The following is a 24,283-nucleotide window of genomic DNA, read 5'->3' on the forward strand; positions in this document are numbered from 1 at the left end:
TCGCCTCCTTCACCCTCCACCCCCTCTGCCAGCCAGGTTCCACTGCCTAGGCCACTACTCTCCTGGCCCCAAACATCCTCTGAGGACCAATCCCCCCCATTTCAGAAGCTCAGATGGAAGGGTCCCTCGGGTACCCTGGTGTGCTGTGCAAAGTCACCTGTGCTTGATTATAGAAGTGTGAATAGTTGTACACTGAAGGGGAAGGGACAAAGGAGTGACTTACGCTACCATGATGGTGACGTCACTCTCAGCCACGGTCTTTGTTAGAGCTTATTTTGTCTAAATATAGCTGCCCCAGGGTTGGTGGGGTTTTTTTGGTTTCCATTTGCATGGGCTATCTTTTTCCATCCCTTCACTTCTCAGTCTGTGTGTTTTGTTAGATCTGAAGCGAATCTCTCATAGGCAGCATAAAAATGGGTCTTGTTTGTTCATCCATTCAGCCACTCCATCTTTTGAGTGGAAAATTTACATTTAAAGGAATTATTGATTGTTTGCACTTATGGCCCCTTTCTTAATTGTTTTCTGGCTGTTTTGCGGTTCCTCTGCTTCTTCTTTTCTTGCTGTCTGCATTTGTGATTTCATGATTTTCTGTAGTGGTATGCTTCGATTCCTTTTTTCTTATCTTTTGTGAATCTGCTATACTGTTTAGCTTTGTAGTTATCATGAGGCTTACAAACAGCAACTCATATTTATAACAGCCTGTTTTAAGTTGATAACTTTTGAATCCATTCCAAAGCTCTACACCCCCAACCCATTTTATATTTTTGATGTCATATTTTACATCCTTTTATATTGTATATCCTTTAATTACTGTAGTTACAATTATTTGTTTTGCCTTTTATCTTTAACCTTCATACTAGGTTTAAGTGATTAATTGGGTTGGCCAAAAAGTCCATTATGTTTTTTTTCTGAAAAATAAGACCTTTTTTAACTTTCATCAGTAACTTTATTGATTTGGGTACTTTGAGTATGTCAGCTATCTCTCACTATTGGCTCTCAGTGGGTAGAGGGCACGGGTGCTGCTTAACATCTTCCAGTGCATATGAGAGCACCACAGCAAAGAATTATTTGGCCAAAGTGTCAATAGTGCAAGATGTTTACCACTTTTGACAGGCCCAGTCAGTCACAGCACCTTCTCTGTAAACTGCACAAATCTTTTTTTAGTGTTTCAGTTGCATTTTTACCTTTCTTGAAATAATGCAACATTTTCAGCATATTATGCTTTGTATTTTCTTCCACCTTCAATATTAAAATGGCTGCACAAAATTTCACCAATTATAAGTTTTGTTTTAAATGAAAGCTGATATGACAGCTGTCACAATACAATCTAACAAAATTGTTTCGAATGAAGTTAAAGACAACTAAGCGCTACTAGAGCCATCATGTGGAAAAAACGTTACGGACTTTTTGGCCAACCCAATACACACTTTTACCAGTTATTTGTATTGTACTTTCAAATGCTTTCCTGTAATTAACTAGCACCCTTTCATTTACCTTCAAGAAGTCCCTTTAACATTCCTTGCAAGGCCAGTTCAGTGGCGATGAACTGCTCTAGCCTTTTGCCCGTCTGGGAAACTCGCTACCTTCATTTCTGAATGACAACTTTGCTGGGTAGAGTATTTCCAGTCTTGGCTGGAAGTTTCATTTTCTTTCAGAACTTTGAATGTATAGTACCTTATGGCCTGGAAAGTTTCTGCTGAAAAATCTGCTGATAGTCTTACGGGAGTTCCCTTGTACATAAGAAATTGTTTTTCTCTTACTGCTTTTGAGATTTTCTCCTTGTCTTTGACTTTTTAATTATAATGTGTCTAAGTGTGGGTCTCTTTGGGTTCATCTTGTTTGGAACTTTCTGGGCTTTCTGGATCTGGATGTTTGTTTCCTTCCCCAAGTTAGGAAGTTTCAGCCATCCACAGTTCATGTAAGTTTTCTGCCTCTTTCTCTCTTCTCCTTCTCCGATCACTATAATGCACATGGTGGCCTTCAGCTACCTTCATTTTCTTTTCCCTTCTGGTTTCTTCTTGTTACTCTGATTGAGTTCCACTGCCATATTCTCACCCTTTCTTCTTCATCTAGTGGGCTGCTGAACCCCTCTAGTGTATGTCTCAGTTCGATTATTGTACTCTCCAGCTCTGTGACTTCTGTTTGGTACTTCCATATATCTTCTAGCTCTGTTGAAGTTCTGTATTCACCCATTCCTCTCCTTTGTGGGTCTCATGGAATTCGATGAGCATCTTTATGACCATTATTTTGAATGCTTTATCAGGTAAGTCACTTATCTCCATTTCATTATGGACTTTTTATGTGGCTTTATCTTGTTTTGTTTTTTTTTTTTCTTTTACACATTCCTCTGTCTTCATTTTCATGGATACTTTGTGTTGGTTTCTATGCTTCAGATAACACAGCTACCTCTTCCAGTCTTGAAGAAGTGGCTCTTATGAAGGAAATGAACATTATCATTCAACCTTGTCCTGGATCTTGTCTCTCGAACCTTTGTGATTGTCCAAGCAGCAATTTAATCTTAGGAGCTCCCAGTAGTTGAGCGTGTACTGAGATCTGTCAGTGTTCCAAAGGGGAGAGCATCACAGTCAGCACCTAGGTTTAGGCTGACTGGATGCCAAGACATCAGGCAGCAGCTTTTAAAGGATGCAGATATGTAGTTATGTGGGACCACAAGGGTTAAGTCCCACTGGCCACCAGAACCGGGTGGTCTAAAGGTGTCCCTGGGAGCAGCTGCAAATAATTGAGGCACCAGAGAAGGGAGTAAGCTCCTTTCCAGGAGGTACGGGAAAGCTGGAGTGAAGCAGTGGGTGAGTGCGAAGATGGCACCCACTGGCTGGAGCGAAGCTGAGAGCAACACGGCACCGTCAGCCTCTGTCCCGGGTGAGTAATTCAGCAGGCCCCTAGGTGTGTGCTGAAGTAGATGGCTGTCCTTCATGCTGACACTTAAGCCATTAGGCCTCCTTCATAGAGAGTCTAGGAGCCTCTCTATCTGCAGCTGCAGCCTCTGCACTGGGCTCTAGGGCTGTTGAGTCCGAGCATGCAAGCCCTTTAAGGACCATTTTACCAGTTCACTGTAGCTTTGTAGGTCTTAGGGATGCGAACCTTGTCGGCTTTCAAAGCCAGATGTCTTGAGACCTTTTCTCTCAGTTGCAGTTCTTGTAAGTTGGGGTGCCAAATGTGGGCTTCAAACTTAGTTCTTTAGGGAGAAGTTCTGGGTTTTGAGTTACCCCAATTGTGGGTTGCCAAAATGAAGTTTATGGCAAGATTGTATCTCGGCCTCTCTTACCTCTTTAGATGTGGGTTTCTTCCTCATTTTCCCAATGAGTAAGAGTCACTCAGCTAGTTTCTGGACTTTGTTTTTCAGAGGAAATTGTTTCACCTATAGATTTAGTGTGTCCGTGGAAGGAGGTGAGTGCAGGCTCTTCCTATGTTGCCATCTTGAACTGGGACTATCTTGTTTTAAAGAGTTTTGATGCAGCCGGAGTATTGTTTTTACATCTGTACTGTTAATTTCTCATTGTAGGTAGGGGATCATAGTAACAACCATCTGAACCACATGTTCTAAGAATCAGATGGGATCCAGAAGTCGTCTCATCTAACTTTCATTCTTTCCCTGACAACAGTAGGAATAATTTGAATAATGCTCCCAACTGTTCCGTTCCATCAATACCCAATTCTAAGAAACTGAAACCTGTGCCTTCTACTCATTAGCCTCAGTTTTACTCTCTAGAGCAACATGAAAAATTATATACTAATAGTCTGCCCTCCCAGGTGGCATCAAATTAATATTTTAGAGCATAGAAACTCTAAGATTGTCCTTAATTCTATATACTACCTCTATACTCTAAAACTTATATAGACTACATTCTTTGGAGGTATTGCCCCTGCCTTTTAAAATGTCTCAATTTGCAGAGGTTCTTACAATGAATAGCATATCATAATCACATAATTTCCTTAATCAGACACAAAGTCATGGTTTATTTTATAACTGATGGTAATTCAGATATAATGAAATACAGACAAACCTGTACTGTCAATGTGTCATCCAAGGGGACATGTTCAGTCAGAAGTGCTGGTCTGGGACTTTAGAGAGGTGAAGGTGGAAAATGCATCCACTCGTCCCAACATTTCCCAAACTCTCAATCACACGACAGCATCAAGTATAAGGCCCCAAAGCATACTCAGAGACCAATGAAACTAGGGAGAAATTAATGATACATGACCAGCATTTCACTGCCCATCTCTGGCAGAGCTTAAGAAGAGGAAGAAGAAATCTTAGATCTTTCAAGGATGGGGTTAGGGTGGTAGTCAGAACAGCTTCTAAGTTTGAATATTGGTTTTAAAGTGGTAAAAAACTTAAACATATTATAAAAGGAAAAACTGAGATGAAGACAGTGAAGACTTTGGAGAGAGTGGATTATTTGCTGAGAGAGGAGAAGAGGCTGAAGGGTAGGGAGCGGGGAGAGGGCTTGCCAGTGGGTAAATGGAAGAGGACCTTAGGGATGTTTCTGCAGGGTGGCCTCAATTTTTCTCTTTGAAGTAGAAGGCAAGGCCATCTGCAGACAGTGGGAGAATGTGCTGGAAGGGAAGAGTCCAGCACAGATTGCTTAGCTGACATTGGGTACCATAAAATGACAATGGTCTCATCAGTATTTTGTGCAATATTCTCTAGATCAGCATAGGACTCAGGTGCTATTTTAACAATTGTTAAGAATGTTCATTTAGATTTCTAAAGTACCGGTTAGTTAAAAAAAAAAAAAAGAAGAAGTCTTAGCAGCACAATTTACAACAGCCAAATGCTAGAAACAGCCTAAGTGCCCAACAGTAAATGAGTGGATCAAAAAACTGCGGTACATTTACACAATGGAATACTACACAGCAGAAAGAAAAAAGGAGCTCCTACCCTTTGCAACAGCATGGATGGAACTGGAGAGCATTATGCTAAGTGAAATAAGCCAGGGGGTGAAAGATAAATATCATGTGATCTCACATATAAGTGGAGCATAGTCAAACAACAAAGAAGTGAGCAAAATATAACCAGAGACATCGAAAAAAAGAACAAACTGACAGTGACCAGAGGGGCGGGGGGGGGAGGGTCGTCAAGGAACATGTATAAAGGACTCATGGACAAAGACAATGGGGGCCGAGGGGAAGGACTGAATGTGGGAGATTCAGTGGGTGGGTAAGGTGGGGGTGGGTAAGGTGGGGAAAATATGGACAACTGTAATTGCACAACAATTAAAAAAAACCCTTCAATTTCTTTACCAAGACAGGCTAGTGCATAGTACGTAATGCTTAAATTATTTTATCCTAAATAGATTCCAATCAAATCAAATGACTAAAAGGATAAATGCCATTTTATGTAATTGCTAAATTTGCAATGTATTTAACTGCTCTGTTTACCTTTGCAGAATTCTTTGCTTTCCCCCTATTCTTGGGTGCTTTGGAGATGGAAGCAGTCTTCTCCTCTTTGTCCTAAAGCAAAGGAAAGGTAATGAGGCTATTGCTATCATTAATTCGTCTAGCAATTAGGTATTGGCTGCAATTAATCAATTCAGACTATTATTTTTAGCAGCCTGGAGACCTCCAATTTAATTGAATAATGGAAAACTTTGGGTGTTTTAATCACAATTTTTTGAACAATGGTGAATGTACACAGAAGTGATTAAGGTAGGCAGTGAAAAGGATGAAAATGGGGAAGATGTGGGTCACAGTGATGCTCTGCCAATTTCCATGATGCATGATTCACCCAGACCACATTCTCCTCATCAACACAGAGCTTGTTTCTCTTGGGATGGGTTTTTATGTGCCACAGACTAAGAATAGGACATTGTTTTCAGTGTTATGGGAAAGAAATGTAACAATGGAGATAACCACAGATAGCTGGGGCAAGTCATACATAAAAATAAAGCCCACTCACCAAAAAGGCATTAATTGAGTTTCCAGGAGCGAGAAATCAGATGCTGAGGAAGACTAGAAATTAAGTCACCCAGCAGGGGAAGGACTGGCAATTCAGTGATGGGAGATATGATTAATAACACCAAAGCAATAGCAAACTGTGATCTATAGTATTAATTCTTCTGAAAATAACAAGGAAGGGTGTAATTTATAGGTAAAATGCCACACACGCACAATTGTCGAGTTACATATTATTTTTTTCATTCACTAATAATCACATTTTGAGATTCTGCTGTATACCAGACAAGTCGCTAATCCTGAGCAGGGAGGTGAAAGAGCAGGGGGCTAATGGATGGGCAGGAAACCCCAGGTCAGTGGGCACAAGAGAGTGGGGTGGAGTAAGGGACCCCTTTCATTTTAACAGGCGAAGCATTATTGTTGCACAACATGCAGTGTGGCAATCCAAAATGATGGCAATAGAGAAGCAACCTGGAAAGCATTTATGAAGCAATGTTAAGCAACGTATTATATGAACTCTGAGTACAACTACATAAAATACATACATATGGAAAAAGACAAGAAACGTACTAACTGGTGCTTGTGGGGTAGCAGAACTATACGCATGTATATATATACCCACATGAACACACACTCAAAGAAAGTAAATGTGGAAAAGCACAGTACCTTGGCTGTGGGCTCGGAGGTATCTGCAGTTGGAGGACAGCTGTCGAAGTCCCCTGACAGGTCATCAATGGGGTCTCGGTCATCTTCAGGTTTCTGAGGCATTAACAGAAATAACCGGCAGTGAACAAACACGAGACAAAAATGCTATAGAGTGGCTTTTACCACATTACTGAAAATAAATGATGCTTATTAAAAACCTTGCTGACATTCTTTTCCTAACAAAGTAATGTATTATAAAGGAGATGGAAAAACAGGAAAATAGTGACAGCTTTATTTTATTCTACTCTTTTATACAAGTTGCTTGGTCTTCTCTCAGCCTTGATTTTCTATATGGAAAATGGAACTGCCTATTTTGAAGGGTTCTTGGGAAGACTCAAAGAGAAATAACACACATACTCTTAAATGTGCTTGGCATCACACCAAGCACAGGGTTAGCCTTCAGTAAATTTCAGATTTCTAAATTGCACAAGTTGCAGCTAGAATTAACAAAAATTTTATGCAAGCCTGTAGCTGTGGTATTTACCTTTGATTCCTTGGGTTTCTCTGTAGGGGGCGCCATTGGTTTGCCCTTAAAAACAAAGCAGACTATTGGTTAGACATACATTTTTGTAAAGGTTTACTTAGGTGTAGTTAGTATTTATATAATTTATGTATATTATCCAATTACTTGACTTAGAGATTACATATCCACACCAACTGATTAACCTGGGTCCCTCCTATTTCTCCAGCAGCTTTGGTTAAGCACCACCCTGTAACTATTTCACTATCCCTGGGGAAAGTACAAGAGGGAGAGTCTGGTCCTGGAAGTGAAAGAAACACTGATTATTTAGGAACTTTCTGCCACCACATTAAAATTCTACTTAAAACAATACAAAAAGTAACTTGTGTTTTTATGTCTTATTTACTAGTGTTTTTATGTCTTATATACTATAGCTTATCATATTTCAGAAGGATTTGAGGCACTGGAACAGTCTACAGATGTATTAGGGTTTTGTTTTTTTTTCCAGCCAGGATTATGAGTACAACTCATCAGGGAGTTTTCCCGTCTACAAAGGCAAGGACATTAAATAATACATTTCCCAAAGAACACACAGAGTCTGGTGGTGCCAACAGAGTAAGGCGGACTCTAGTGGGTGCAGAATTGCTCTCTTGAGGAATACAGAATAAAAGCGAGAATTAATTCCTGTATGAGGAGACTCTCAAGCTAGTAACACTATTTAAATCAAATCAAGCAGTACAGAGAGGATGTAATTTGGACTTCCTTGTTTTTCTTTGATGAAAAGGCCTGGAAAGAGTTATTTATCATCTAATTATCTTACAACTAGGAGCCTAACAGGAAGGGGCGAGGTACAGGCCAGACTGACCCAAGAAAAACTGGCTTCCGTGTTAGAGACACAGGCCAGGACTTCTTGACAATATATTTAGATATAGAAATACGACTTGTGACTGAGAATATGGTTTTGCCTGTCTTCTCTCAACAGTGTAGAAGGGAGAAAGAGAGACCCCAAGTCTTGCAGGTACCTTATTTGCCCTGTTAATTATTCCAATACTAGCTCCTTTATTGTTCTCCTTAACCAGAGAGACTCTGCTTCAGTGAGGATTACAAATATCATTCTTTTTTATAGCCTTTTCTTGTAGAAAGAGTTCATCTGTATACATGCCTTGGGATCACTGTTGAGCATCAGTGAGTGACTGGACATTGTTCGATTCTCTTTATGCCACGGTGTCCAGCATAACTAAACAATAAATTATATTGGCTCAAGTAAATATTAAATAGAATCCTAGACACCCTGCTCGACAGGGGCCATTAAAATATTCACATTACATTTCCATGCTGTTGTTAAAGTGCATCTCCTATTCAGAGTGAAGTCTGAATGTAAAGAGCTTTGTCACATACATCCAATGCGGACCTCTGCCTTCACTTACCTTATCTTTATCCAAGAGATGTCTGTATTCGGGTGGGATAGTGTCATCTCTCTCTCCCAGCTTGTCTCTATGTTCAGCTTTAACTTTTTCCTATAAACATTGAGTAGATACACTTAATATTCCTTTCCTCCTTTGCTTACAGGATACTTTCTGAAATGCAGCACTCAGCATTTATTGTGCTTTTCTGAGGCAAAAACGTATCCATCTTTGTTTGTTAAGAGAATAACATACTGGATGACTTGAACAGGCTATTAGTTGACCAAAAAAAGTAAACTCATGTGCTTCTATGTGTCATATTACATCTGTGAATGTCCTACCTGTATTATAAACCAAAATAAATGATTAGATAATTATCCTCAGAAACTTTGTAAAGAGATAAAACCGAAGGACATAAAATATCTGTGAGTTTCACTTTTCAAATAAAGAAATCGAATCACTGCACCTTGGCATTGAGAGAGGTAATAATGACCACTATTTATAAGCAACCCTGAAGGACCAGGATGCCCAGCCAATCTGAATGGATGTGCTGACTGCTTATGTTGCAAGTGAGGGGACACCTGCTGTTAAGCAGCACCTTCTGTCCAGCCTCCCACCTCAGTGGGGTGTGGCTGGTCTCTGTCACAAATTCAGTGACCCTGACTCTCCCCTACCCAGAGAGGGGGTGCTTTAGATTTAATTTTTCTGCATCATTATAATTTAATTTTTCAAATATAGGTTAAGTTCACATCAATGTTCCTATGACAATGGTAGAACGGAGATGTAACCATTCTTTGAAATGCCATCTGTGGGACACCAATTTGGATGGTCAGTTGCTTCCTGATTCCAAACTAAATGGATTGTTGAATTGTGGATTGTTGATTGTATGTTAAGTATCAACAAGTCCCTATACATGTTGCATAAGATACAGAGAGTTAACAGTTTGTGCCTTGTATACAAGCCTCGGCACAGTGTTGAACTCCTGGTCAAAGCTCTCCTCCTTTTGGAGTTGGTGTGCAGAGTTAGTTATGAGGGCAGACCAGGCTGCTAGGGAAACCTCCACCCCCACACACACAGAATATGTCAACCTAAGAAAGGCACATATATGGGTGTCATATATGTGATGTCTTATTACCAAACAAAACCAAGAAAAGTTCATTTTAGAAGAGAATAAAATTAACAAAGCAGAGGTGTGCTTTTCCATCGTAATAAGGTTTGGCCTCAAAAATGGCATTTGCCTGAATCTGTGACATAGCACAGTCTTTACTGAGGAAGTGAAGAAATACAGGACCACCGACAGGAAAACATGGGGCATGTTATCCAACTGTTCACTAACTCCACACAAAGAAGTGGGTTTTTTTTTCTTTTTGTGTGGAGAGTAGGGTATTCAATACTATTTAAAAAAATCTTAAATTTTCACTTATTTTTCCCTTTTACCTTGATTTTATCCTTTAACGGTTTGCCCTCATCTGGATCAGGCTGCCTGTGCCCTAGACGGTCAGCAAGTTCATCAAGGGCATCATCAATTTCTTTGTCATTCTGTTAAAAAATAAATCTGAATTAGTCACTGGTGGGCCAAAATCAGGTCACCTGTTGGAGTGTGGCCCCCAACACTGCCACTAAGACGTCCACAGGAAGGCACTGGCCTGCCGGCCCCGGGACAGGGTCTTTTCTCCCTGTTCTCTGGCTCTCAGTGGCCGCTCTGCACCTCTCTACACCTGTCCCACCCCCAGGTGTCCTTTACCTTCCAAGAAAACAGGTGTCTCCTAAAAAGATGGGGTTCCCTGGCCTGATTGTCTCAAGATGCTGGTGACAGTCTAATGCCCCCAGCAGTGAAAACTCACGTGAATTATTACAGCTTAGTTTACTCTTTGATTCCCAAGTATATTCATTTAAATAAAGATTATCCCTAGTTTTAGTGATGGCTCCAAATAAAATATTAACTAAAACGAGACTCTCTGATGGAAAAACTAATAAGGTAACATTCTAAAACATACTTGTGAAAGGCAGATACGTGGAAAAAAAGTGACACTAAACTACCTTCTTACACTAGAGGCTTAAATATAAGCCTCAGAACCATAAAACTTGTAGAAGAAAACACCGGCAGTAAAATCCCTGACATTTCTCTCAGCAATATTTTCTCTGATATATCTCTGTAGACAAGAGAAACTATATAAACTAAAAAAATGTTGCACAGCAAAAGAAACCATCAACAAAATGAAAAGACAACCCACTGAATGGGAGAATGAATTTCACCAATGATAAGGGGTTAATATCTAAAATTTATTAAAAAACCCATACAAGTCAACACCAAAAAAAAACAAACAATGCAATTTAAAAATGGACACTTCTCCAAAGAAGACATACAGATGGCTAATAGGCATATGAAAAGATGCTCAATGTCACTAATCATCAGAGAAATGCAAATTAAAACCACAGTGAGATATCACCTCACACCTGTCAGAATGGCCATCATCAATAAATCCACAAACAAGAGCCGGCAAGGATGTGGAGAAAAGCGAACACTCCTGTACTGCTGGTGGGGATGCAGACTGGTGCAGCCACTATCGAAAACAGTATGGAGGTTCCTCCAAAAAACAAAAACCGGAACTGTCCTATGACCCAGTGATTCCACTTCTGAGTATATATTTAAAGAAATCCAAAACATTAATGCCAAAGGATGTATGCACCCTTATATTCATGGCAGCATTATGAACAATAGCCAAGACATGAAAGCAACCCAAGTGCTCAGCAAAAGAATGAAATCTTACCATTTACAACAGTATGGATGGGCCTAGAGGGCATTGTGCTATGTGAAGTGAGTCCAAAAAAGACAAATACCCATATGATTTTACTTATATGTGGAATCTAAAGACCAAAATAAAGGAACAAAGTTGAAACAGACTCATAGATGCCCAGAGCAGACAGAGGATTACCAGAGGGAAGGAACATTCGGGAACTGGGGGCAAAGGCGAAGGGTTTTAGACGTACAAATTGGCAGTTACAAAATAGTCACGGGGATGTAAAGTACAGCATGGGGATTATAGTCAATAATATTGTAATGACTATGCATGGTGCCCGGTGGCTACTGGGAATGCGGCAGAGGGGACACTCTGTAAAGGATACGATTGTCTGACCACTATGCTGCGCACCTGAAACTAATACAAAACACTCATAAATGTAAACTGCAATTTAAAAATAAAAATAAAAATAACTGAAAGAGAAAAAAATAAAGTCAGGACATTTTGCTAAAAAGTAAAAAAGAAGCCTTTTGATTGCAAATGGCTACTAACAGCCTCAATCCAGGCATAACCACTCACCTGAGAATTAAGAACTGAAGTGTAAACGGCAGCCTGGGTTATTAACGATTCTTCCTTTGCGTTGCACAGGGGCTTCATCGCTGTGGTTGTCACACACACACAGCATTTTTTACTAGGTTTAAGTGCTTCACGAGAGCCCAGGATTATAGCTGCCCAAAGCCGGGGCTGGGCTTTGCCATTTGTGCCTCTGGATATTTTCAGATTCCCCTGAGGCTGACCCAACAGGACGAAAATTCATTCAGAACCTCTGGCTGCAGCACTAAGTAAGCTTTGATGCCACATCAAAAGCAAAGGAAGCATAGCTGACTTCACTAACGCTGCTTCATCCCCATCTAGCAGACCAGGCACTTCTCGACCATAGGAGACAGGGGTCTGGTTTAGGGCAATCTCTGCCTTTTGATGTGCCATGGTCTCCTTGATAATTTCACATTTGGTGCTGCGTAGAAAATTAATCAAGGAAGTCTGGCAAAACTTTGATCCCATAGTCTTGTTTCAGAACATGTGAATAATTAAAACAATATCGATGCTGAGGTTTTTCTATTACTAGCATGAAAATAATAAATTTTTACTATGCTATTCCATGATATATTTGTTCATTTGGGGGGAAGAAGCTCAAACACCAAACAATTCCATAAAATAATCTTGAGGTTAAATAATGGATAGTATTTATAGCATGTGTTAAGAAAAATATAAAGGAGGAGAAAATAAAAGCTAAAATTTTATCGGGAAAGCTAAAATATTTTTAAACTTTAAAAATCTAATAATTCAAATATATATGCATTGCACGTTGCACTTTCAATTCTAATAAAGCAACAATTTAAGTTTCACGACTGTGTGTAAATATTTTCACATACACTATTTCATTTAACCATTTTGATATTCTGCCATCTCCCTAAATTGCTAGTCTTACTTCTTCTGAAGGTGCCCGATGTTCCTAACAATTTTTGTTTGTTTCTATTTACACTAAAGCAGGAATCCTGTTTTCTTTCTTCTTGTTGTTGTTGCTGCTGTAAAAATAAACATTTACAAAATATGTTGCTTACCGAAGAAGTGTCAGGGGGTGGGCCTGCAGATTGGGTGGCTGGAGCTGGGGTTTGGGAAACCAGTTCAGAGACGGCAGCTGAAAGTTTAGCATGTTCAAAGGGCTTTTGTTTTTTTTTTTAAAAAAAAAGGAGAGATTTTATTCATTAATATGTTATATACAAAATTATGTCTACATTGCCATCATTTAAATACAGCTCTTAATATAGCTGTATGATTATTAATTCTCTTGATCCAAATGGACACTTAGTAACAGTGAATCTTAAGAGCAATTTCTATTCTATTTCTTACTCCACGTTATTATTTTCCACAATTTCCTATTCCTATTTATTATTCTAACCTCTGTTTAACAATCTAATGACAGAGTTCATGGTTTGTTACACATTTCGTGTTGTACATTTAGGTTGTTTGCAGTTTTTCAGCTTCTTCTTGGTACTTAGTTTCCCTGAATCAAAGTTCCAGAGGTGGTTCTTTCTTTGGTGTTAGCTATGTTCCGCCAAACTGCCCTCTTGAAGTTGCTAGGGATTTATCCTGCTAAAAGCAATGAATGAGCAGGCTGTTTCCCATGGCCTTGCTCACCCAAGTCAGGTATTTATCACATATTTTAAATTCTGATAACATATTAGGTATAATAATGTACTATGTTACTTGCTATATGGTGTAAGTTTTGTTTTATTATTTTTTCTTAATGTTAAATAACCTATTTCTCCAGAATCTTTCCGAAACAATTTTTTTCCTTTCATTTAAAAAATATACCAAATCTGTCATTTATGTTCATTTCTTGATTTCTTTTTCCATAGACCTGTAACTTTGCTTTCTGAATCAGAACTGTATTTTTTTTTTTTACCATTATTGTATAAGAAAGCCCAATGTTTTGTTAGGTTAATCTTCCCTAAAAAGAGTGAAAGATAATTTTCATTATTTTTTCATATTTTTATGCATCATTTTTCAATATTCAATATTTCAATATTGAATTCAATATTTATTGAATTCAATAAATTCAATATTTCAGAATAATTTTGAGTCACATCAAATAACTTATTGCTATTTATTTTAATAAAAATATTAACTTATAAAATGACTGGAAATAATTGTCACCATTCTTAAGACATTTAGTCAAACTGTCTTAGATATATGGATTTTAATTTCTTCATGGTCTTGTTTTTTTAAACATTTCTTCTATTGCTGTTTTCTTTATATAAGTCTGACATCTCATGAGATAATTATATTTTCTAATCTGTTACTAATATACACAGCATACATAATATCTACAAAATGTGAGAGCAAAAACTTCAGGTAACTCCAAGGAATCATTTTTTTTCTGCTTGTCACCTATTCTGTTCCTCAAGGGACATGTATTTTCCAGGCCATTGTCCACATGGGATTGAACGATCCAGACCCCAAAGAGAAAGGTTCTGCAGAACCTAAGTTTGGGAACCCCCACAGACTTACAATGTTTGCATATAGAAAGCCCTAAAACTCCTACAGTTAAGAAACCTGCTTATTGTTTCCCAACATTTCCCAAGCTTTCTAGTAACAGAATTCCTTTTGAGGGGCTATCTATTCCACAGGAAGGTAGGTTTCCCTAGAGGTAATTTGGAAAATGACCAAACTGCAGAAAATCAACTGGTAAAGGTATCTAAGAAGTACTTTTAGACAAACCCAATTTTAAATTCTCTTTTCATAGGTGGACTTATGGAATAGGTGTGTCCTGGTTTAACTAGTTACACTTTTGAAAATATTCCCTGGGCTGGAACCAAACTTCCTGACACAGCACATTTTTAACGGTTACCGTGGGCTGAGGGCCATTAATTTTGTGACTGTTTCCTCAGCCCCCAGTCATAGTCTAAGCCATAAGTTCCCATTCCTTTCTGCCACTCTAAAAGTGAGGAAATAAAACCAGGAGTTTCAGACTTACCAGTGATGCAGTGTGTGGGGGCCCGGTGAAGTCCTTGGACAAGGCGTCAAGAAGGAAGTCTTCATCCAAGGGCTGCAAGAACCAGGAAACGAATCAAACACCACCTCATTTGCCTCATCTTCAGAACGGTGTCACTGTTCATACGCTGATCGACTCATTAAAAAGAAAGCTCTGCCCGTCCTGAATTACAGTTAGGGCAAATGAGAAAGATATACTCAGAGAAAACAGGCTTGCTTACTAGAAGCGATTCCTTGGACTCTTTTGGCAGGAGTGGTTTTCCATCTTTGTCCTATCCAGGAGGAGAAAAAATACAGCATTGGGTCATTTCACATTTATCCTAAGCATGACCCCTTATGAATATTTAGCAGGGTATATACGATGTTGAAGTACATTGTCAATTAGATTCATCATTGCAAAAAACAGACTCTCTGCCCAGAGAATAGGCCCTAATTAGTTCATGGTAACACACAGCTCACATATAACAGGCATTCCCTAGGCACAAGGGCTCCCGAGCAGATTGGGCATGGCTTGTGACCTCAGAAGCCCGCTAACTAGTGCCAGACAAAAACATGTGAACAGCTCATGCAGTGTGGCACGTGGAGCTGTGCGGGGCACTGGCCGGACACCGTGGGAGCACAGGGATGAGCCTGGGGGGTGGCGGGCTTTGCAAAAGTTGCTTGGGAAAAGCTGGTTAACTTTATAGTATGTGTATGTAATATATAACTTTATAGGTAATGTGGGCAGTTAATGCGCACTGATTCCATGCCCAGCCCCTCAGTAAACACTAGGAATACCACAGAAACTGGGATAGACAAAGTCCCTGCCCTCAGGGAGCTCATCCTGTGGGTAGGATGCTCTGAAACTTATGGCTGAGATGATGCCAAGCTTCTAATGACTCTAAGTGCCACTTCTGAGTAACAGGACAAAATCAATGTTGTTGTGACTCTGTAGTAAAAAATTTATAAATAAATGGTAAATCCCATTTATCCACATATACAAAAATAAATAAGTGCAAAGCCATGTTTATATATATATGTACATATATATATGGAATATATAGTAATATAGGGTGTGTATATAATATGTACTATATAGATATATAAATTTATAACTGCACTATATAAATATAAAAAATATATATATTTATTTCTCCTGATAAACTGGTCAAGGTGACTTTTGTTTGGTTTATTTAAAATCTGAAGAGGTGAAGTGGTTTAGAGCAGTGATTTGCACTTTCAACCAGTGGGCAACAAGAATTTTTAAAACATGCCACACCTTACTATTAGTCTGGGGCACTGGCCTCTCTTCCCTTAGATCGTCAGATTTTAAAAATGACAACTGCCAACACAACAATAGCCGTCTGGTATGCACGCCCTGTCTTGAACCCTAAAATATAGATACCCCTCTTAGCTACAAAGGCAGCAAATTTCCCAAGTGATACACAGGACCATCAGGGACACATCTGCTCCATGCTCAAACTGAAGTCACTCTGTGTCTGGAAGGGGAACCTGGTGGGCCACCCCCAGGGAACTGAATCTCACTGAAGAGGCCTGATGTGAGCATAGCTGATAAATAACAGTATAGGATTTAAAAAAATCAGTCAAACCAACCCCCATGAAAATATTAAATAAAGGATGAAACCACCACAGAATAAAGTAGTCAGGGAAAGTCAATCAACTGCTTCCTTAAAAACTGCTACTAAAATTCAGCAAAGGGAGAGAGTAAGCAACCAATTCCTACTAGGAAGAGAGCTACCTGCCTTTACGAAATGGGGCGGGGGTGAGTAGGGACAGGACGTGTGGCCCACAGAAGCTCTCTGAAAGCCTTGCAACAGCACACACAGGAGCCCAAATTAATAGAAATGCCGTTTTCAACTGAACTGTGAGATGCAGAGGCAAGCAGAATAGTAAATTTTTCATCTGGGAGTGCTCAGCAGAATTCCCATGCTTGCCACACAAATGGGCTAGTGTACGTGGGTGAGCAAGAGGAGCAGCAGTTTGATTTTCCTGAATTGTTAATGAGGTTGAGCGAATATCCCCCAGAATGATGGAGCGTCAAGAAGATGGCTGACACCCGTTCTGTGGTCCACGCCTCCGCCCCGATCGAGTGGCTGCACTTAAACTACAAGATTCACCACAGGGCCTCCCCTGCGTCACTTGTTCTGAACAATCCGTACATTCAAAACACAGAATACGGCACTCTTAGTTTTTCTTCGCGTCTAAAGGTTGCCCATTTCTTCTCATAGGACTGTCCTTCATTTTCCTTGTCCTGTCTCTATAAAGGTTTTCTGAGTTTTCTTATTTCAGGTATTGCAGTAGCCAGGAAACGTTAGGTAGCTCAGGGAGACATTAGGTTTCTTTCACTTCAGGGAGGAGTCAAAGGCCAGTTAGGAATAGTTTCGCTTTGTATCCGGTGCGCTAACTGGGCATTAGTGGACCAGCACTGTTTGGTGTTTGAAATATTAAGAGAGAAGATCTTTATATTCTAGGTTTGCTCCCATGTCCCTTCTTTGTGTATGGAGAATTCAGTATGAATTAAAATCAGGCAGAAAAATACCCCAGCCTACTTACCTTGACCTCTTCTAATCTATAGTCAGGAGGAATTGTTTCTTCTTTTTCACCAAGCTTTTCACGATCCTCTTCTTTGGCCTTCTCCTAAATACAAGTTGTACCATTTTCATTGTTAATACATCTTTTCTCCATAGAGTGGATGCCTGAACGACTAAAGGTGAGGTAAACATACTGTCATAGGTTAGAACGTACGTATGACCATAGGTGTTGAAACCCTACAGCCCCTTACCCTTTCGCACTGTATCCTGGTTTGGCTGGCTCAGACCCCACCACTAAGCCTGCGGGACTAAGAGACATCCTGAGGAGCAGTAGGCAACTGCCACTTCTCTCCTGAGTCCTCCGCAACAGGGATGCAGGGGGACAAGGGGAGCCTCAGAACTGTGCTACGTGCGTGCTGACCGTCCACTGCTGCGCTTGAACGCGGATGCTCGCTCGCTCCGGCTGAGCTTAGCAAGCGGGTGTGCACAGTAACAGAGATAGCCAGTTGGTCGTGTGTAGTGGGAGATATTTTTTAAAAATACCACTAACTTATTTGGGGACTAAGAGTGATCAATGATAGTTACTTTCTAGAAGTATCTGAGCTGCCGTTACCTTGACTTTGTCCTTCACAGGCTTTCCCTCTTCTGGATCTGCTTCCCGTTTCCCCAGGCTACCAGCCAAGGCTTCCACAGCATCATCCGGCACCATGTCCTGCTCAGAGTACACCAGGGGATTCACTAAGTAGGTGGTTAATACCTACTTCCACACTTTTTAAAAATGTACTGATTTGAGAGACAGTGGGAGGAGAGAGACAGATTTGTTGTTTCACTTATTTATGCATTTATTGGTTGATTATTATATGTGCTCTGACCAGGGATCCAACCCATAACCTTGGTGTATCGGGACAACACTGTAACCCACTGAGCCAACCTGGCCAGGGCCAATGCCTCCTTTTAAAGAGACTACCTCAAACAAATTAGAAGAGCATATCTTTATATCAGGCCTAGATAAGAAGCACATGTTACCTTTTAATGATTTAAATTATCAACTATGAATATAGTTGATAATTCTATAAACATAGAATTACAATCTATGTGTAAAATACCTAAAATGTTAAAAATTAGAGCAAGTTTCCTACATTAAGCATTAAGTGCGTGTAACTGATACCCTGGCGCTGAGCTCTAACCACCACTTCGGCAGGGACGTGAGATGACAACAGAAGGGTGTGGCTCCGAGAATGCTATCGCCAGGGAAGCAGAGAGAAGCGGTTTCTCGTGATTGTTCTTCAGGTGGCACAGGGAAGATTTCCGGACAAGCCAGCAGAGGGCATTCTTCTCCATGTTCTGTGAAACGGCCTGGCACCCAGAGGAGGCGGCCCCTGCTGAGTCTCTGCGGAGGCTCAGGGGCCTGCATTTTCCAGCTGCTTCTCCTGGTCAAGGTGGATTCACACTAACGTGGTGGACGCCGGGGACTCACTAACATACGTGCACAATGACAACCTGTGGCCCGGCTGTTCAAAATGAAATGTGCTCCCCTCGAGATGCAGTGAGCTCTGGCCACGCCGGTACTTTAAAAGAAGCTGAATGGAAATCGCTTCTTGGCCTTCTGGCTAAGATCAAATGAAGAAGCTGGATGAACATGGAGCACAAGTGGTATAAAGGGAAACAAAGGAGAAACTATCTTTGGGGCTACAAGGAATAGACCTGGCTTCTTCCAAACCGCAGGTCATGATCCATATATTAGTGGCTCATAAAATCAACTTAAAGTTTATGGCCAGGACTTTTTTTTAATGGAAGACTAGACTAGAAAACAACACATCTTACATAACGAAGATAAGTACCATTAACAAAAGTTGTTTCTATTGTGTGGGGACCAGGTTGTGATATCAATGCAGTTCCTGCTGTTGGTCAAATATGTGAAAGTCCCGCAACAGTCTCAAAGTTTACTCTTATCATAGAAGTCATAATGAGCTCACACTGGGACTGTCTCTTCCTCTTTTATAGCTTGGCCATCACTCCAAATAAGAAAAGTTGTTTTTCTGCTAAGCTGCACTGCAAAAGGAAATAATCACCACAGAGGAAAGGGAGCTTGCGTGGAAAGTGATTTATCACCATCTAGTGGTTGGACACTGCAGAGATTTTATTCCAAGAGCAACAAACATCACTGATACATCTAATTGGTTTGGGATTATATCTATATTGCAAGAGTTGCAGTGACCTCCAAATCTTAGCCAAGCAATGAGTCTTGATCCCAGATACCTGCTCACACTCTACTTCTGTTTTCTCCTCTCTGCTATAGAATCTTTGGAATCCACTGCTTCCCATGCCTGTGCCATTCAGCTTAAGAAATAAGTGACTTTCAGCCTTTAAAAAAAGATGAAATACTTCCACTTGCAACAACATGGATGGATATCATGCAAAGTGAAATAAGTCAGACAGAAAAAGTCAAGAACCACGAGATTTCACTCATGTGTGGAATATAAAACTGAAAGCAACAAATGAACACACCAGAAACACAGACAACTCAGACACGGTTTGGTGGTCGCCAGAGGGAAGGGGCTGGGATTAGTAAAGGGTAACGGGGGTCAAATATATGGTGATGGAAGGAGACTTGACTTTGGGTGGTGAACACACAATGCAGAATACAGATGATGTGTGATAGAATTGTATACTTAAAACCTATGTAATTTTATTAACCAATGCCACTCCAATAACTTTAATGAAAAATAAGTAAGTGAAATAATTGGAAAAGCTCAGGGAAGCAGCAGCAGTCTTAAGCACTAAGGAATCTGGAAATAGGACTAAGGACTAAAACTTCTATTTCTATAGTATTTCACATTGTCATATTCAGAGCTAGAACTTGGATCTCTGAATTTTCTCAATAAACTTCCTTTTTATACAAACAATAACCCCACAGGGCATGCATTCACCTCCTGCCTCTGGTCTTTGTAGCTTTTGCTCACTGATCCTTGAGCTTTATTGAGTCCTCTGACCTTTACCACACTCTGCAGCCATCCTCTCTGGTTTCCAAGGGTGTCATAATCCCAGAAATGCCAACAAACCTCAGTGACTGTAATCTTGGCAACCGCGGTAACCAGAGCTGGTGGCACAGAGGCCCAGGAAAGGAGGTCAGAGAATGGAAAAACAAGAGCTCTGTCTCTTCCTGAGCACTAAATATCCAATGCCTGACTCCACAGTCACGGTAAAGTTGGAAAGGAGCTATCAGAGCCCTCTGAGGCCCTGGCCGTCTACTTGGCATGACAAGTAGACGAAACATGCTTAGGTCACGAGAGTTCTGCCCTGGAATGGTGGCTATTACCTTTTTCATCTCAATCTCTGTCTCTGCTCCTACACCAGTCTCTTCACCGGTTCCCTCCTCCCTCCTGGTCTTTCCCCCGCGACCTGGCTCCCACAACGTAAAGGTTTCTAGAGAGTACCCTGAAACCTCAAAGAAAGGGGGTCAAGTCCTATGTGAGGCAGGAGGGAGACCGTGGACTTTGAGGGGACTTGCAGTTGGCATCAAGAACATCGTGACAGGAAGCAGCCACTTCAGGGCACCCAGGATACTTGCCCTACACCTTCTTTGAGGCCCTCTTTTCTCAGACCACTAAATGCACTTATCCCAAGTATACCAAGTGCCTCCCGCCTCTGTGCTTGGCCTTTCCTCGGCTCACTGGTCTCCCCATCCAAACAGCCCTACTCCCACCTCTCAGTGTGATACTGCCCATTACCCAAAAGCCTTTCCTAATTCTCCCTGGAGAATGAGGCACCCACAGTCCCTCTGCCCCTTCTCCATATGCGTGCTCAAGTTGCACTATAAGCTTCAGATCTGACCCAAATCCACACTAGACTTGAAGGCAGCTGAGGGAAGGAGCCATATTTTCATCTCAGCTGAGGCTCTGACAGGCTAAGAGAGTTGTTCAAGGTCAATCCAGAGGTTAATTTCCCTCATCTATAATAGAGAGAGAATTAAATTTTACTGTGTCCCTGTGAACATTTAATTAGAAGACATTTTAAAGCATCTAGAACAAGATGGCTATTCAGAGCACACAGCCACCAAGTCTGGCTTAATGAACATATTCCACCGATGGGATTCTCTGAGTCAGATTCTGTCGGCTACCAAGTTCAAAAAGAAGCAAAATTCAACTAGTTAAATATCACACTTCATCCAAAAGATAGAAAGGAAAGAGAGGCAAGGAATGAAAAAGGGAAGGAACTGAGTCAGTCCATCCCCCCTTCAGGTGGGAGTGGGTGGGTCGTGATGATATTGGTGCAGACTTTTCCACCAGGAGAGTCAGGAAAAGGTAATACTGGGCTGTTTGAGAATTCCAGATAGGCTGGAAAATGTAGGAATGAAAAAAAGCATGATTACTTTCAATAGCTGAGGAACTAGAAAGAATTTCAGGAGGTGAAAGAAAAACAGAACTTGCAGTAATTTCATTAAAACTTTAAATATAGCCCTGCCAGTGTGGCTCAGTTGGCTGGAGTGTCGTCCGTAAACTCAGAGGCCGTGGGTTCAATTCCCGGTCAGGACACATGCCTAGGTTGTGGGATCGGGATGCCTACAAGAGGCAACTGATCAATATTTCTCTCTGACATTGATGTTTCTCACCCTCTCTCTCTCCCTCCCTTCCCCTCTCTCTAAAATCAGTAAGCAGGGCGAGGATAATAAAAAAAAATCAAATATAGCCTGAATTTCTAGCATACCCTGAAGTCCCCAAATAGTAGTTGCTAGAGCTAAGTGATTTTATTATTTTGTCAGAATAAAATAACATGTTAGAGCACAGGGCAGAAAATACTCAGGAGGAAGAACGTTCCTCTCCTGGGACATTTCTCAGTGCACTCACCGAGGGCGCCGGCTTGGGAGGTGCTGACTGTACACTACACAGGGAGGCCCGAGGCACCGCCTCTTCCCCAGGAGCCGGGGCGGCTGCTTGAGAGTCCTGTGGAGAGAAGCAGGCACGATGAAGAATTTTCCGAAATATCTGGTTCGTAACACTGAACAATGATGAATCAACAATACGCTGCTTGTATTACATGCTGTGAGCCTGATTTTCTCGGATGCCTAAGATCGCTGAACAGTAAATAAGTCAAGGCAGGCTAAACCCCTTTGGTCACCATTATTTCAACTTAGGTTTGCCTCTTGCCTTAGGCAGGTTACTTAACCTCTCTGAGACTCAGTTGCCACATCTGAAAAATGAGGACACTAGTAGCACCTACATCTCAAGGGTGATGTGGGGCTCTACTGGGCTAACACGCGAAGTGTTTTGCGTGGTTCCTGGAACAGTAGACTCTGTACATTTTAGAAACTATTCTTGTTTTTGTTTCTTATTACTAATCATCATATAATAATATATTAATTACATAACACAATGTAATATTTTCTATAAAGACATCACTTTTATATATTGAAAAGCACCATGTACAGTGTAAATATAAAGCTATGTACAAATGCGCAGCAGTAACCCTATCCCAGGAGTTCTCCCAGCGTGGTCCCCGGGCCAGGAGCCTCCGCATTACTAGAGAACTTGTCAGAAATGCACATTCTTGGGCCCCACACCAACACACTAATTCTGGTGTTAGGGCCCAGCATCTGTTTTAATAAACCCTCAGTGATCCTGGTACACGATGGAGTTTGAGAACCACTGTACTGTCTTATTTTATCACGAGGTGAAATTTCAAATAAGCAGTTTAAAGCCAGGCATTTATGGAAGTCTATACTATGTGCAATAACAATGTTGCTCAGTGTTATAGGCTATAATTTCTTCTTTCAAAGAATTTACTATTTAAAACTATGTATAAATATAAGATGTAAAGAAGGACCAAGAGCTAAAAATTTGTTTGCAACAAATGCCTTAACAGGGACATATGAAGAAAGAACCACAGCCTCCCCGGCATGTTATATTCTGCTTCGTAAGACTTGCAAGGCTGGCCAGGTTTGAGGGGACAAAGGCCATATTTTAGCACAGCCTTAAAGGGATGACTAAGATTTCAGCTGATCTAAAATTAGAGGGAAAGGTTATTCCAGACAGAAGGAACCATTGTGAGAAAGGCCATGGAGACACACACTTAGTTTAGTGACGTGGGGACGCACCTTGGTAGAGAAGGAAGCTCGGACCAGAACACATTAGTAGAAACTTTGCTTTTGTGGGGAATGGGAAGCTCCTGAGGACTGGAGCAGGGGAGCGATGTGACTACAAGCCTGCTGGAGAAAGAATAACTGATGGACACATGGGATTGACCGGAAGGAGACTGAAGATCGAGGCCATTGCCACCTGCAGGTGAGTGGTGACAACTTGAAGGCGACAGTTACAGAGGCAGGAATAGAAGGGAAAGCGTGGGTGTGGATGCTTTCCTGACACAGTAATTACAGGATTTAAACTGCAAGAAAGTCGGGGTCAGCTTGGGGAAAGAAAGCGCATTCAGAAAGAGGCAAGACAAACACTGCACGTAGGAAAAGGTGGCAAAAGGAGCCTTTATATCAATCACTTCATGCTGAAATACTGCTGGTCTCACATTCTTAAGATTACAGAAAAACATTAAAAAGCAAGCAAAACCAGAGACTGAATTTTAGAAACATACTTCTGTTTTTTCAGTTGGCTTGGATTGTTTTTCTTTACGTTTGGCCTGGTCAAAGTCTTCTGAAAGCTCATCAATGAGTTCAGACTCACTCAAGGGCTGAAATATAAGAGACATTGTGTATTATGAAGTGACTACTTTTTACTTTGTTAAATAAGTTTTCATAAAGAATTTTTTTCTGGCTAATGCATATTTGGCCATAGAGGATGAGGCAAAAGTAGTATGTGAGTATATGAAACACAAAGTTTATTGTTGTTTATGATTTATTAATCACTGAATTATTTTCCCTACAAACCACTGCAAACCTACTTTTGCCCATCCCTCCACTTTGGGATCTAAAAAAGCTAATTAATACAGGGCTTTTCATTTATCAGTGTAATACAAATGTTGTGC

General features: G+C 40.7%; 1 protein-coding gene across 11 annotated transcripts in view; it reads right to left on the reverse strand.

The window, feature by feature from the left end:
• CAST (calpastatin) overlaps window positions 1-24,283 on the reverse strand; it is a 130,083-nt gene that overhangs the window by 15,004 nt on the left and 90,796 nt on the right. For 8 of the 11 annotated variants that reach the window (XM_045197883.3, XM_045197885.3, XM_045197884.3 and 5 more), the window contains 12 exons: window positions 23,894-23,989; window positions 22,159-22,254; window positions 17,925-18,023; window positions 17,334-17,417; window positions 15,002-15,052; window positions 14,764-14,835; window positions 12,848-12,949; window positions 9,922-10,023; window positions 8,509-8,598; window positions 7,106-7,150; window positions 6,583-6,675; window positions 5,404-5,475 (listed from right to left, as the gene is read on the reverse strand). In XM_045197883.3, the coding sequence (XP_045053818.2) occupies window positions 5,404-5,475; window positions 6,583-6,675; window positions 7,106-7,150; window positions 8,509-8,598; window positions 9,922-10,023; window positions 12,848-12,949; window positions 14,764-14,835; window positions 15,002-15,052; window positions 17,334-17,417; window positions 17,925-18,023; window positions 22,159-22,254; window positions 23,894-23,989 (1,002 nt within the window). The remainder of the gene's footprint in view (window positions 1-5,403; window positions 5,476-6,582; window positions 6,676-7,105; window positions 7,151-8,508; window positions 8,599-9,921; window positions 10,024-12,847; window positions 12,950-14,763; window positions 14,836-15,001; window positions 15,053-17,333; window positions 17,418-17,924; window positions 18,024-22,158; window positions 22,255-23,893; window positions 23,990-24,283) is intronic. The other 3 variants (XM_045197882.3, XM_045197886.3, XM_045197887.3) reach the window with 3 other exon arrangements.

The sequence above is a fragment of the Desmodus rotundus genome, chromosome 1 (assembly GCF_022682495.2).
Source record: "Desmodus rotundus isolate HL8 chromosome 1, HLdesRot8A.1, whole genome shotgun sequence".
Taxonomy (NCBI): Eukaryota; Metazoa; Chordata; class Mammalia; order Chiroptera; family Phyllostomidae; genus Desmodus; species Desmodus rotundus.